This window comes from Scomber japonicus, chromosome 4 (assembly GCF_027409825.1).
Source record: "Scomber japonicus isolate fScoJap1 chromosome 4, fScoJap1.pri, whole genome shotgun sequence".
NCBI lineage: Eukaryota > Metazoa > Chordata > Actinopteri > Scombriformes > Scombridae > Scomber > Scomber japonicus.
In genome coordinates this window covers 27,586,959-27,601,558 of record NC_070581.1, presented here as the reverse complement: position 1 = coordinate 27,601,558, position 14,600 = coordinate 27,586,959, and the positions used below count along the sequence as shown (strand labels likewise).

Below are 14,600 nucleotides of genomic sequence, written 5' to 3'. Positions count from 1 at the left end.
TGAAGTACCTGCCAGAGTCTTCCAGGCCCTCTGATGACTACACTCCCTGACTTGATGAGCTAAATAAAATCTCTCACAAGTACCATGTCAGGACCACAGAGGACCTACTACTCTAATAAAGTAGAACATACCTATCATGAAGGTGTTGCTGACTGGATTAAAGGATAAAGCCTCTGTTGTTCTGAGGCAGTCTTATAAATTAAGTATCACAGGGAAACACAATCAGGCAACTGAATTAAAAATCTATGATGAAACTATGACACAGCAGCAAGTCTATGACTAACATGTCTTAAAACCACGTCAGAGGAGGATTTCATGATCAGATGGTTTGTGATTATGACCATTTACGGTTAGGTCTAGATTAAGGGGAAATCCCAATGAACCCGTATCGATAGAGGTTGCACAATTGTTACATGAAGCTACAAGAAAGAGTCTACAGCCACTGAAAGAATGGACTTAGATACAGCTATGCTTTGCTTAATGCTATTGTCAGCATGCTAACATGCTCACAATGATAATACTAACACGCCCATGTTTAGCTGGTATAATTAAACCATGCTCTTTACCATGTTACTTTAGCATGATAGCATCCTAACATGGGCTAATTAGCAATAAACACAAATACAGCTGAGGCTAATGAAAATGTCATTAGGTTTTGCAGGTATATGGTCATAAATTAAATTATTGGACAATTCATCCTGAGGGGGACACATTTTATAGCATTCCATCAGACATTTATTAAAGCTTTTCACAGTGGTGGCACTACAGGAAAAATCAAGGGATCAACAAAATAATTAGGATTCATCCTCTGAGTACAATGAATGTTTCTACAAAAACTGATGGCAATCCCTCCAATATTTGTTGAGATATTTCAGTCTGGGCCAAAATGTTGGACCAGCAGACTTGACACTGTAATCCATACAGCCTTGCAGCTAAAGAAAAGCACCAAAGTAAGTTATTGCTGAATTTTGAAGGCTGTTATAATTTATCAACCCTTGACACTGGCAGCCTAAACCAGAACATCTTAAGAAAAGAAGCGTTGGGACAATCATGTTTCAACAAGGCTACTTAAACATTAGAAATCTCTTTCTAGCGCCACAGTAAACAGCTTCAGTTAAAATGGAGCAGCGCTGAAATAAAAACACTGATACGGTTTCTCATTTGCCGATTCAGTTGTAGCGCATAGCCTTAACAAAGCCTGATTGAGTCTTCATGCCTCATAAACACACCACAGCAAGCATTTCACAGAGCTACTGTGTTGCAGCAGGAGGTGTGAATAAACTGCATATGTCCAGACTATGATCACAGCAGTCCAGTGGGCTCCGGCAGAATCAAAATGATGGGCATGAAAAACATTGGTGGCAGACTGAAAAGGTGGGATGAATAAAGAAGAAAAGAAAATGGGGGAGAATCAGATGGGGCGAGAAAAGAAGGGGAAACGCATTCAATCACAGCCTGTCGTCCCAACAAGCTGGCATTTCCCACACTGATTCACGGCAGGCACAACCGCACTGATCTCACTGTTCGCACCACCATCCACTGTGTGCTGTTTGCTTGAAAGAACGAGCTGATGTTCACTTGTGACTTAAATCTTGCTGGATGGATGGGCAGCTATTTTCAGTTGGGCTGACAACCCACTTCTGGAAATAACGGCCAACTTCTGGCTGATCTAGTTTGCATTTGTTGAAGATTTTGTCAAATGCTGCTCAGTTTGACTCACAGTATTCACCAAACATAGTCATCCTTTAATTTAAGTGAAGCCATGTTCAGGGTTGTTAAGTTTTCTTGACCCTAAAACGTATTCATGTCACATCTTATTCATGAGTGTGAAATAAGTGTGTTTCAAAGTCAGTGTGTTTCAAAGTGTTTCAAAGTCAGTCTGTTCTCAATCTGCTCAGTTAGGGTTAGGGTTAGTAACCAGAATATTTCTTGTTGCTTTTTTACAATTTCTTTGCAGAATCAGCAAAGAAAAGGGGTATTTACACATTTTAAAAATATCTACTCCAAATGTGTTTCCTGTGTGAACACACTGAGGCCAGAGCCATTACTCTGTCTCCAAGTACAACATGTTTGAAGTCTGGAGGTGGAGTGGTAGTTGGTATGGGCCCAGCAGGTGGGCAAGAAGACTGCTGAGAGCAGCAGAGTGGGAGAGAGAGAGAGAGAGAGAGAGAGAGAGAGAGAGAGAGAGGGGAAGACGCCAGCCAGAGGGCCAGATGGACTAAAATGTCTGGGCCGCTAACAGCCAGCTAACACATGTAGGCCGGCACAGGTCGAAAGGGTGTGCCTGACATCTCTGGCCGTTGCTGTTGCACTTCTCTCATTAAATGGGTTCAAAAACAGAGGCCACACACAGAGATACACCACAACCTCTGCAGCCTTATCTTTTCCATTTGTCCATTTGTTATTATAAGGTTTTCAGTGAATGGGTTGAAACAGAGTTCACAAAAACAAGACAACACACTTAAGAACCAGTGAATGTGTCTGTCTGTTGCAGCCTTTCTCTTACATAAAAGAAAAACATTTTATTCTGATAGAGGAAACACACAGTGCTGAAAATAATAAATTACAGTGTGTTTCTTAGAAATATGACAATTAATGTGTCTTAATTATCGAGCACTCTGTAATGTTGTGAAAAGTACTATTACAATTATTGTTATGGCTATTGTTGCTTGACATCCTTACAAAACTCCTAGGCAGCCCTTTCTTCTACAAATTAATCAAGAAACCCCTGACCCACTTGGATGAAAGCTATTTTTAGCCAACCACCATTTGGTTTTTAGTAAAGATGGTTACACACTGCATGGAAAGGGCGTTATATTATTTGTCAGCTTCTACTCCCTCCACATACACATATGTGGAATGAATCACTGCCACCGAGTGCCTTTCTGCCTGCTTTCTTAGACTACACAAACACAGGCCGTAAACATAACGCGCACAGCATTCCTAACTCAGATGCTCCAGGAATGCTAACATGGTGGTGTTAGATTTCCCAGCTACCACTGCTCCCTCCTGGGTTTGAACCAGCTTCAGTTTCTTACAGTTCAGAGGTCAGTGATTGATGAAATGTGACTGCCAAGCCTGCTGTTTGCTCCTGCTCTTAGCTCACCTCAGAGAGAACGATGCATTGCAGTACCATCAGAGTGGTAGAAACTGCCTTGTTAACACTGCCTGCCTGCACAAACAGCAGGCAGTGAGAAAGTTAGCGTGAACTTTGATAGCTACGATGACACACGGCTAAGCACTGAGGCTGTCAGATACCCGCTGTGAGCCTGTCATCTGCAGAAACACTACAAAAGTCCTACAGTGCACCTTCACACTCAGTTAATTTTACATGCACGCAGATCCTAATAACAGAGAGACTAAGGGGAACGTCTGCTTTTAAGAAGGACAGTATGTGCTTCTTCCTATGCAGCGGATATTTCTCGGGCTGACACCAGTCTGATAGCATGGGTCTGCTCGGGATTTGCCAGAAATTGTGGATGTAATGAGATGGAATGATCTGGAGAAGTGCCCAGCCCTCTTAAAATGCGAACCAAGTCATCACACTAATAGAAAAGCATTCCTTGCTAGCATTTACCAAAAGGAAAACAACATGTCATAGAGGCCTTGAAGAAGCCTTTGTGATTATCTTATTTTTATGGGTATCAGCAAAAGATACACTTGCATCAGCCTACAGCAACAGGCAACAAGCCTAAATGATACTCTAAATAGGTGGTCTGATTCTATCCAAATTACAGCTCAATTTTCTTTGTAAAACTGAAAAGTATAGAAAAGCCCCCCAATGGTCTTTAGGGACTTCTATGAATATGAAAAGCCATCATTCTACGCTTTGTCAGTGGGACAAAGGACATGGCTGTGAAGCTGGGAGACGAGCCCTCATCTGGCTAAGCTCTCAGAGCGTCTGTCCAGCACTCCATGCATTCCTCTGTTAATTTCCCCTCAGTGGGCAGGCACTCTCCCTGCCAGGGACTTGTCTTACCTCTGGTCTAACCACAGCAGCTGCCTGTGTTTGGACAACCTGGGCCAGGAAGTGCTAGTGAAGAGCTCTTCCTGTAGATCCCTGGGATCAAAACAGGTCATAGGCCCCAAGCAAAAACTATGTCATGGAGGAAAACGCAGCAAAAATATGCCACTACATGGACTAAATAATTCAAGTATCAACTCATAAAGCGTATGTGTGCATCAACACAGCATGGTAGCACTACAAAGGTTTACACCGTGACCTTACTGCTCGAGGACACCTTGCCCATCTCATTTTGGTGTTAATGGAGCACCATGGAACAAATGTTTGGGGCGGCAGTGGTGTTAAACATGCCGGGGTCAGTGTTTATCCCATGGCAACCACTGGGATGCAGCCTCCTGGGAAAGAAGGCATTCCATGGAGCCGAGCTGTACAACTGCCTGGTTACGAAAACACTGCAGGTCTTAACATGCACCCCATTCCAGAGAAAGAACGCTAAAAATCTAGTAGAAACACACACAACACACCTTCAGAGAATAATAATGAAACCAATTAGGTTGTATCATTCGTCTGCACAGCATATACAATAAACAGGTAATTATTACTATATCCTATCCATAAAGCCGGCTAGGACAACAGCAGACTAAACAAGTTTAATTAAATGACTATTGAAGCTACAAACCCATGTGTATGTGCCCTTATAATAAACTGGAGTGAAGCAAGAGTGTAAATAAACACACATAAACTCTTTCTGACATTAAAGCCACCAGTTTGCTAAGGGATCCTGGCCCTCTTACAGGTCAAATCTCATCTGACAGGATTACAGGCCTACACTTTCTAACAATGAATGATGAATAAGTCACAGGGCGATGCAGGTTAAAGGGGGAAAAAAAACAAAAGCAAGACAAATCACACTAACCCACAGCCAGCACCACTGCAGTAATTCACCTTAAACGTATTGACATTTGGGTTATTCAAACTAAATCAAATGACACACACAATAGCGACAATCCCCCAGGCTGCATTGCGGTCAATAATTGTGCAACTTGTTATATTCTAAACAGCCTGTCCAATAAAGCTCAGGTGTCCACACTCAACAGGCTTTTGTACATCTCGACATTTTCCCGACAAAGTCTAGCCAATAATTTCCCAGAGTTATCCTTGCCAGGCATCGATTGCTCAAGTCGGAGTAAATGACACAATAAGCTCTTCTGTCTGCTTACAGATTTGTGAGGACGGAAAGACGGAGTCCGCCTTGACTACATGACATCTCTGAATTGGATTTCCGATTAGAGGGGTTTAATGTAATTACCTTGAGTACACTGTGCAGTCTGCACTAAGTAACACAGCGATGCATCACCTCCAGATTCGCTGAAACACTTTCCCTTCAGATGAAGGTGGCTGGCGTGGGACTCCCAAAGGAGCAATATGATGTTTTTTTATTGACTGTAATTCACCTGCATGTGCTGCAGAGAAGTCAGGCTTTTGACATGTAATGGTCAGACAGGCCAAAAGATTTGTCTTAACAAGTTCATCTTTATCTAGAAGCCCTCATATAGAAACCTATGTTGGGCTCTTCCTCATCAACAAGGCTGTTCTTCTCTTTTCTTGGAAGGTCATAAGATTGTATCTATAGCACACTTTCTATCTCAGCTAAGAATACATTATGAAACTATGTTATAAAAAAGGATCCAGACAAACCTGTTTCATCCCAGTAAAAATTCAACAATGCTGTGGCGGTAAGCCTATAATTCAGATAACATCTGCAGGACAAAATGAAATTCATTTTCAAAGATCCATTTTATTTCACCCTCTGATTTAATATTACCCTGTATCCCTCATCTGCACAAAGTTAGGGGGAACTTGGTGCAGCCCAGCTGTCTTTTCATGATACAGTGAGGAATCTGATGCAATTTTACATTATTAAAAACAGGACTAGGGATTCAGGCACATTACCAAAGGCTTTACCGATATCTTCTATTTTAGGAAAATATCTCCCTGCTTTGCACACCAGCGCTCCAAATCAGGCATTTTAATCTGAGGATCTCCAGGCTGACAGACTACAGATGGCATGTGGGCACAGATGACAGGTACTGTGGGCCATATTGACTGTTTTATCTCTAAATCAGAACTCATACACAATGGAGGAGGGGTGAATGAGAAAATTTCACAGTGAGGAAATTCATGCTGTCTTGCAAAAACCTCAACAGAGCAGCTTAACCTTGTTCTCACATGGAAATACTTCTATAGATCTGAAAAACCACATCAAAACGCACCCCACAGAGAAACTTCCTCTTGTGACCACTGATACAAATGAAAACTACCAAGCTCGTAACTATGCAGCTGAATTAAGGAGATGGCTTTAAAGAAACTCACACAACACACAATGCAATGGATACAGCTTGAAAATGAGAGTCTGTGCTCTGACAACTGGCTCTCTGCTCCTCCTTCACCAGTCACTGTTCAGGTCTAGACTTTATGTAAGCAATTAATTATGCATCTGTACCAGTTTCTGAAGAGACCATGGGGTATCTTGTTGCAGATTTCTGAAGCTCAGTTGCATAATACACCTACTAGACCGTTTATGCACATTACAGTGTGTATACAGCTGGCAGGGACTCAGAGCTGGGAGCTAACAAAGAAGCGTGCCACAGTCCAACGCGACTGTTTGTTTGGCAACGCAACGCAGCATTACTTACAACACTACACTATAAACTGTATCAATAAATGATCAGACAATATTTGGCAGGTGTTGCCTGACCCAGGTTTGCCTCCCATTCAGCCTCCTTTTCCCAGAGCCTACCTGAGCAGACTGGAGAGCGGATGAGAGGAGGTGGCGTGGCCGCCGCTGTTGCCGCTTCCCCCGGTCCCAGACGAGCCACCGCCGGTGCCAGCGGACTGTCTCTTCCCGGATAAAAGCTTCTCCACTGCGGCCAGGTTTCCCGTGCGAGCCGCCTCGAGAAGCTCCTGCTCCTTCCCCATCGCGGATCCCGGAGAAAAATCGGAGGAGGCGCGGGGGGAACAGAGAGGGAAAGAGGGGGGGTAAAGGGGAAGAGGAGAAGGGGAGGGGGGGTTGGTTGCAGGAGTGAAATTCCTCTACGATCCCCTCTTTTTTTCTCCCAATCTCTCTCCCAAGTTATTCCTCAGTACTGCTGCGGAAGAAAGGAAACAAACGCTCCCCCAGCCGCTGGATCCGTCCCTTCCCGATCCGCGGTGTCGCTGGAGCTAAAAAAAAAAAGGGGGAAAAGTTTGGCTCAGCAGCAGCACGGCACCAGCACCGAGCAAACTTCCTCTGACCAGTCCCCTGTGCGCCGTCCGTCACTTCCTCAAAACTGCCCTTTTTTCTCTCTTCATCTCCAATCCGAAACCCTTCAGAAACACTCACACACAAGCACGCATATACAACACACACAGACACTCATACACACAACCTCTATTACCCCCGCCCTGGCTGTTGGAGACAAGGGGTGGATGGGCATAACCAAGATGGTGCCTAAACCACAGAGGCAAGTTTATTATTTGTACAGCAGCACATTTCAACAACAAGACATTCAACGTGATTTACATAAACAGAAAAAGGCATCAAGACAAAATGCAAAATAAAACACATTACATATTTTAAAAAATACATTTGAATACAATTAAAAACAGTTATATTATATATAAATATTAATAGTTATATATTAGTTTAGGGAGGAGGAAATAAAAATAAGCTAAAATAAAAAAAAGATTAGGTAAAACAGGAGAATTAAAGTTACAGTGCAGTGCGAGAAATTAATCAAAAGCCTCACATTTAATTTAATAAATGGCAGAAAAGGTATTCAGCCTTAAAGAAGACAGAGATATATCTTTAATGTTACCCCTAGTAGTGTGTAATAGTGCGTATTAGTGTGTAAACTTTAGGGTGATCATTGGTAGAAATGTAAAATAATATTCATAAGTATGTTTTAATCGGTGTATAATCACCTGAATATAAGAATTATAATGTTTTTGTTGCCCTCAAAATTAGCTCTTAATATCTATATAAGGTGAGTAAAATTTGGGGCAATAATTGGTAGAAATGTAACATAATATTCATGTTTTAATCAGTGTATAAACCTAAAAATAAGAATCATAGTGTTTTTGTTACCTTATAATGAACCTTTAATATCTACATAAGAAACGGGTCCTCTTCCACGGAGCCCACCATGTTTCTACAGTAGCCCAGATCAGACAAACCAAATACTCTAGAGAGGGTCTCTTGGCCTACTTCTACACCTGTGGAGGGGGTGGTATGAGCGGATATGCCAGTAAATCCTGCACACTGGTCTTTTAAGTGTCTGCCTCTGCTGCCACATTTAGTGTGTCTAGACCATTTATGAGTTTATTATAAAAGATAAATCAAGTGTTATTTACTGTTGGCAGGCACTCATCCACATCAATAGAGTTAATTATCAACATACATCTTCATTTTATTAAAAAGAATACAGTCACCAAATGTAGCAAATAGACTTTGAACATAACAAGGAAGTAATTATATGATATTAGTGTCATGTTTTTCTTGATAAACTGAGTCAGTCTCCCTCAGAAGGTGTGAACAGGAACAAGTCATGGCAACATCTTATCAGAGTGACACCAAACAGTAAAAACTGTGACTTACCTGGCAGTTGCAATGTAGTTTATGGCTTATGAACTTAATGTTAATGTTAAAAATGCTTGTAACACTTATAAATATACCCAATAAAGGCTTTATGTAATATACTATAATGTGTTTGATACTCTGCTGTGTGTGTTTCTACCGTGCACTGTTAATAAAGTTCGTACAAGACCGGAAACGGAAGTTCGAGCTTTATTATGCTAGCAGCTAGCAGATGTTAGCATCCCGGCGCTAACTCTGTTCTTAACGATAACGAGTTTCTCTGATTAAATTCACAATAATTAAGTTAATCGTAGCGTTATTTGGTGTGTGTGATAAAAGATAATACAAGCTGCCTCTCCATCGTTAGCTGTTGGCTATTGTTGCTGCTTTGTTGACGCCTGGCTGCAGAGAAGGTAACTAGCTGAACTTTGTCTTCAATTCTCATCCAGATGTTACTTTAAATATGAACCTGGATATTTTAAAACACTTGTAGATACAACTCAACTTTGTACAGATGGTGACAATAATGCGTCATGTTCTGTTAGCTCCGGATTTGAGCTATTTAGTAGACAGGGTTGGGAAGGTTACTTTGGAAATATAAAAGGTTACAGATTACTAGTTATCCTGTTTAAAATGTAACTATTTAATTTACTTAGTCAAAGAAATGTAACACTAACGAATGTTTTCTGCTGTTAGAGTAAGTGTATCCATTAAACACCAAAGTCTAAGTTCAGGTGTTTTTCATGGATATTGACCTGATTTATAAGGGAGGTCATTTCTTATGAAGAAAGATTTATCTCTCATTTGAAAATGTATTCATTAGTTAGATTTTGGAATATAAAATAAAGATATTTGATTTGAAAAAGTCAAATGTCTGGCAGTGGCATGGGCTTAATTTTTACTGTGACACCATTTAAACCCATGTCATGATTTATTTTTATAAAATGAGGAAAAAAGCCCTCCTCCTGAGCAAAATTGTAAAGGTCTGACTTCAGATGTAACCCACTTTGTAATCATCAACATTTTTATAAGTTACTATAATTTAATCACAGATTACATTTATTTTGTAATTAAATTATGCAACGCTGTTACATGTAATTAGTTACTCCCCATCACTGTTATTAGATGTTGAATCTGACACAGTAACTTACGTTTGATGTTTGCAGGATTCAAATCCATCTGACGTTGTTTAATCAAGACTGAGTCGTAATGGCAGACCCTGCACGGATCAAAGTTGAGGACACACCTGAGAGAGCATCTTCTGATAAAGAGGAGCACCTGAAATTAGAGGAAGCTGAAGATATACCCGTCACACCGAAACCTGCAGACGAGCCCAAAGAGTCGACCTCTCAAGATCAGCCCAAACAGGAGATCAAATCTGTGAGTTGATGAGGAGCAGGAAGACCTGTAGTTGGTCACAAGCTGTGATTAAAGTGTGTAGATTATTGTATTGCAATTTAGGGCTGCAATTTGTGATTATTTTCATTATTGATTCATCTGTTGATTATTTTCTCATTCAATAGATCAGTTTTTTTGGTCTCTAAAATGTCAGAAAATGGTGTCAAATGTCATTCACCATTTCCCAAAGCCCAAGATGCGATCTATAATGTCTTGTTTTGCCCCGACCAACAGTCCACAACCCAAAAATATTCAGTTTGCTTTCATAGCAAACTAAATAAATAAGAGCAAAATGTACTTTTATTAAGCTGGAACCAGAGGATTTAGCATTTTTTCTTTAAAACAGAGCCAACAATGAGTCAATTATGAAAATTGTTGGCGATTAATTTTTTTGCCACACAATAAATCAATCAGCTAATCAAGTAATTGACCATGCCTTGCAGCTGTATTATACTTTTATAGATTTTTGTATCCAGCACCTATCCCTCAGAGGCTTTCATGGATGTTCACACAATCTGGCCATCTCATTATTTTTTGTGTATCTGAACAATTTTGTCTTCCACTGTGAAGGATGCTGCAGCCGGAGAAGATGAGGAAGAAGGAACTTCAGGCCAACCTGCTTCCAAAAGACTGAAGGTGGAACCAGAGAAGAAAAAGGAGAAGCGCCAAAAGGTTGATGAGGATGAAATACAAAAGATGCAGTAAGACCAACAATTTTACCCAAACAGGAGATTGTTCAATTTCAGAAAATCATCTTTTTAAATATCATCATCATCACCCACTATTTCTTGTGTGTTTTAAAGGGTTTTAGTGTCCTCCTTCTCTGAAGAGCAGCTGAATCGATATGAAATGTATAGACGTTCTGCCTTCCCAAAGGCTGCTATTAAGAGGGTAAGCAGTTTATGAGCAATGACAATGTGTTTTTGGATCTCAAACTACTGGTACTTTATTGGCTTCATATTTTTCCCCTTTTAAAAAAAAATTCCTAGCTGATCCAGTCCATAACAGGATCATCAGTGTCCCAAAATGTGGTGATCGCCATGTCTGGTATTTCCAAGGTTTTTGCTGGAGAAATAGTTGAGGAAGGTACGTGGCAGACTTACAAAAGTGTTCAGACCTAATAAACCAACTTTTTATTTTCCTCCTCCTCTCTACAGTATCATGTATCAAATGAGTTTATCTTTGTCTTTACAGCATTGGATGTTTGTGAGAAGTGGGGAGATACACCACCACTTCAGCCCAAGCATATGAGGGAAGCAGTGAGGAGGCTGAAAAGCAGAGATCAGATTCCCAACACCAAGCACAAGCACATTCTCTTTCACTGAGGCATCTGCACTTTGTACAGGAACGACAGAGTGCGATAGAGTGGTGCCATCGTGTGGAAAACTTGTTCATGAAGCCACTGTAACCATATTGCAGCCAAGTAGGCACTCATGATTCTCTAAGTGACCTGAGATCAAGGTCAATGACTGCAGTACTGAAGTATCACCAATACAGAAATGATCAAGGACTTACATGGCTGTGACATAGAATCCACTCCTGTTACAGTTCAAAGTAGACCACATTCACATGTAATTGTCAGTGTAAATGTTTGTTGCAACATACAGTTCAAATGGTGCAATTTATACTCATGTATTATGGTTGTAAATACATTATGTTTTATACTTGATGTTTGGTTTTTGATCATTTTTTGGGGAAACTGTTTGGGGGTCATTTCTGTGATGCTGATTTGAATTACAAAATTGTGCCCTTCTGTTTTTTTAGTTTTTTTTTTTACAGCTGTACACACAAACTCTAAAGTTAACTTCAATAATGTTTGAATCCAATTACAGATTATAATATCCATATGTGAGTATTCTGATTTGACTGTTTCCACATTATTTACTCCGTCTGATGGCTTTATTTCTTCTTGTGAAAGAACAATGATGCATGGTGTGACTAGGTACAGCGATAAAGGAAACTTTTTTTTCCCAGATTTACAGTGAAGTTGTTAAAGGCAAAACTGGATTCACCATTTAGCTCTTAATTTAGCTCTGCTCACAAGTCTAAAATAAAAAAAACATTCAAATTTGGAAATACGTAGTTTTATTATTGAGGTTAAAGTCAAACAAACTATGGATCACTCTAGTATAATTGGAGTGAGACTTACATGGTTCTGAATGTTTTACATGAACAGAAAAACATGGAAACATGCATTCTATGAAAACTTAAAGGCACAACTGAAATGTGTTCAGCAATTACTCATTTATTCTTTCACTTTTAAAATATTTTCCACATACTAGCTTTGGTTCACAGAACCAATTTTATATTAGTCTCAATGAAGTGATAAAGACAATACAAAATTAAATGTTATTCTACACAACTGACAAAATACTGTCCACAGGGTCTTCAACATTTGCGTCACTGAGGAAGATTTCACAGGGACTCCTCTGCAATCCATTTAAATGATTAACATTAAAACAAGTGCAATTTCAAGTGAATTTACCACACAAGTGCAAGTAATCCACAAGGCATAGACTAAACAGTATCATTCCACTACATGCATCTAGAGAGAGCAACACACACCTTGAAGTGAGTCTTGCCTCACTCTCTGTCCATATTCTCCTCCCTGCATGGCATACTGGGTTAAGTACTGCTATGGAGACCCTGGCCTGCTCTGGAGTGCAAAGGTAGTCTAGTCTGACAGGTTAGGAGCAGATGAAACTCAGAGCACCAATTTGTCTACAGAATAGAGATGCTACTTAACACTGAGGCCTGACTGTGGATGGAGACCGGACAAACTTGACAGCTACATGTTGCATCCAGCATGGGACGTTAGGTTTCGTACCGCTGTATCTTTGTCTACATAAACATCAAAAGCTGAGAAAAAGCTCACATCTATAAGTGATACTGAGGTTAAATGGCAGTATCTCTGCTTTATTACACTGACTAGATTAAGGATGAGTTGAGTGCGCATGCAGTTGAGGGAAAAACATAGAAACCTGCTGGACAGGTGAATTATTTGTTTTTGATATTAGTCATCCAAATAATAGAGTTCCACATCAAAAATGTGTAGTGTTACTATTCATTGTCATGATTTTGGTTAAACCAAGGTTGTCTTTCTATTGCTTAAATATTTTACAATCCTCCACACGAATGCAAATCTGTCATCTATAGCTTGCAAGGCAACCAAAGAAACAATAAATAATACTATGAATGTGAAGAGCTCTGGCAAGACACAGCCACCAGAGGTCTCCCGTGTACACCGAGAGGATGGTGAATGGAAGTGAAATATTAATAAAGCTCTGTAGCTCTAACAGTTCTGCAACCACAAAAATGGATAAACGTACCTCCAAAGGCAAAATGCTAAGCCGCAGATTTAACAACAGAGCATTTGTTCATAAAATATAGCTGACAGAGAAAGCGTTCATAAATATTACACTGTTATACAGTCTTGTTGAGGAACAAACCCATCACTGTTTGAATCCATGCATATAACAGATCTGCGTATGGAGTAAGGAAAGTGATAAGAATTTAGATTGGCAACTGGCCTGATAGATTAAATCTGCAGCAGAGCAGGATTAATATCCTTAAAAATAGAATACTGTGGATTATTTTTGTTGTGAATTTGGTAATAAGACATGGCACACTGTGCACATGCATTGTCAGTACCACAACTTCTTCAAATGTCATTTCTTTAGTCTTTGATTGATATGGCTTCAGTACACTGTAAAGTAAATGAAAATAAATGAAAACAGACTTTGACAAATGTAAAATAAATATCCAAAAGCAAAACAAAGTCTAAACTGAACTTAATGATGTCTGAACATGATGAATGTGTACAGAGGTAATAAACACTACTCAGAGTTGTTTCCAGGCAAGCTACAAAACAAGTTTTAAAGGAGATCAAGTATTATAACTCTGGCAACAGCTATAATCTCAAACCTCTTTCGACCAGAGTGTTAGAGTAGAAATACTAACCCAATTACAATACTGAATCTACAGTGCAACCTGCTCTCCAGACAGAAGGAGAGACCGAAAGGCATGCTGTCTTGACTGAGTGAGACATTCAACCACAGAGCACAATGTTTCACAGTACAAAAGAATCATGTTCATCTGTTCACAGCTCAAACAATAATAATAATAATACACTGGGGGAATGATTCAACCCGCTTTTTTGAGAAAGGTGACAACTTGCTAAGAGTGTGTAACTATTCCAACCTGGTGTTAAAGCAACCAAGGTGGAAGTTGAGATGCATTCGTCTCTCCGATAAGCAGTATGGTTTTTAAAAAAAAAAAAGTGCATTATTTTCCCTACATTTCACAACACATAATAACAAGTAACAGCTAATAATAGTTGTATAATACTTTTAAATAAAAAAGAAACACAGGAATCTATTGTATTTTACACTGAACAGAGGTAATCTACATTATTAAATCTATTTAGCTTTACGACTGTCTATTTGTAAATGTGCTATGTGTAAACTAGCACTGATCAGCATGCTTGACAGCAAGTTGTGTTTTTTGAAGGAGCGACTGATGGACTAGCAGCTGTCTGGCAGTGTCAGTGCATGTGAAAAGGAGGTTTGGCATGTGCTTGACGACACTTCTGTAACGCAAACAATTAACTGGAGAGAATTAAAG

The 14,600-nt window shown here is 39.9% G+C and overlaps 2 protein-coding genes across 5 annotated transcripts in view; one reads left to right on the top strand and one right to left on the bottom strand.

The window, feature by feature from the left end:
* The window catches only part of LOC128356807 (ankyrin repeat and SAM domain-containing protein 1A-like), a 65,969-nt gene extending 58,594 nt beyond the window's left edge, over nucleotides 1-7,375 (bottom strand). For all 4 annotated transcript variants that reach the window (XM_053316940.1, XM_053316941.1, XM_053316939.1 and 1 more), the window contains exon 1: nucleotides 6,765-7,375. In XM_053316940.1, the coding sequence (XP_053172915.1) occupies nucleotides 6,765-6,943 (179 nt within the window). In that variant the 5' untranslated portion in view covers nucleotides 6,944-7,375. The remainder of the gene's footprint in view (nucleotides 1-6,764) is intronic.
* Nucleotides 7,376-8,803: 1,428 nt separating this feature from the next.
* Nucleotides 8,804-11,823, top strand: taf11 (TAF11 RNA polymerase II, TATA box binding protein (TBP)-associated factor). Its single transcript, XM_053317654.1, has 6 exons — nucleotides 8,804-8,992; nucleotides 9,746-9,959; nucleotides 10,548-10,678; nucleotides 10,781-10,868; nucleotides 10,967-11,063; nucleotides 11,172-11,823. Exons 2-6 carry the CDS (start codon nucleotides 9,789-9,791, stop codon nucleotides 11,300-11,302), a joined length of 618 nt encoding a protein of 205 aa, XP_053173629.1. The 5' UTR covers nucleotides 8,804-8,992; nucleotides 9,746-9,788; the 3' UTR covers nucleotides 11,303-11,823.
* The last annotated feature ends 2,777 nt before the right edge of the window (nucleotides 11,824-14,600 follow it).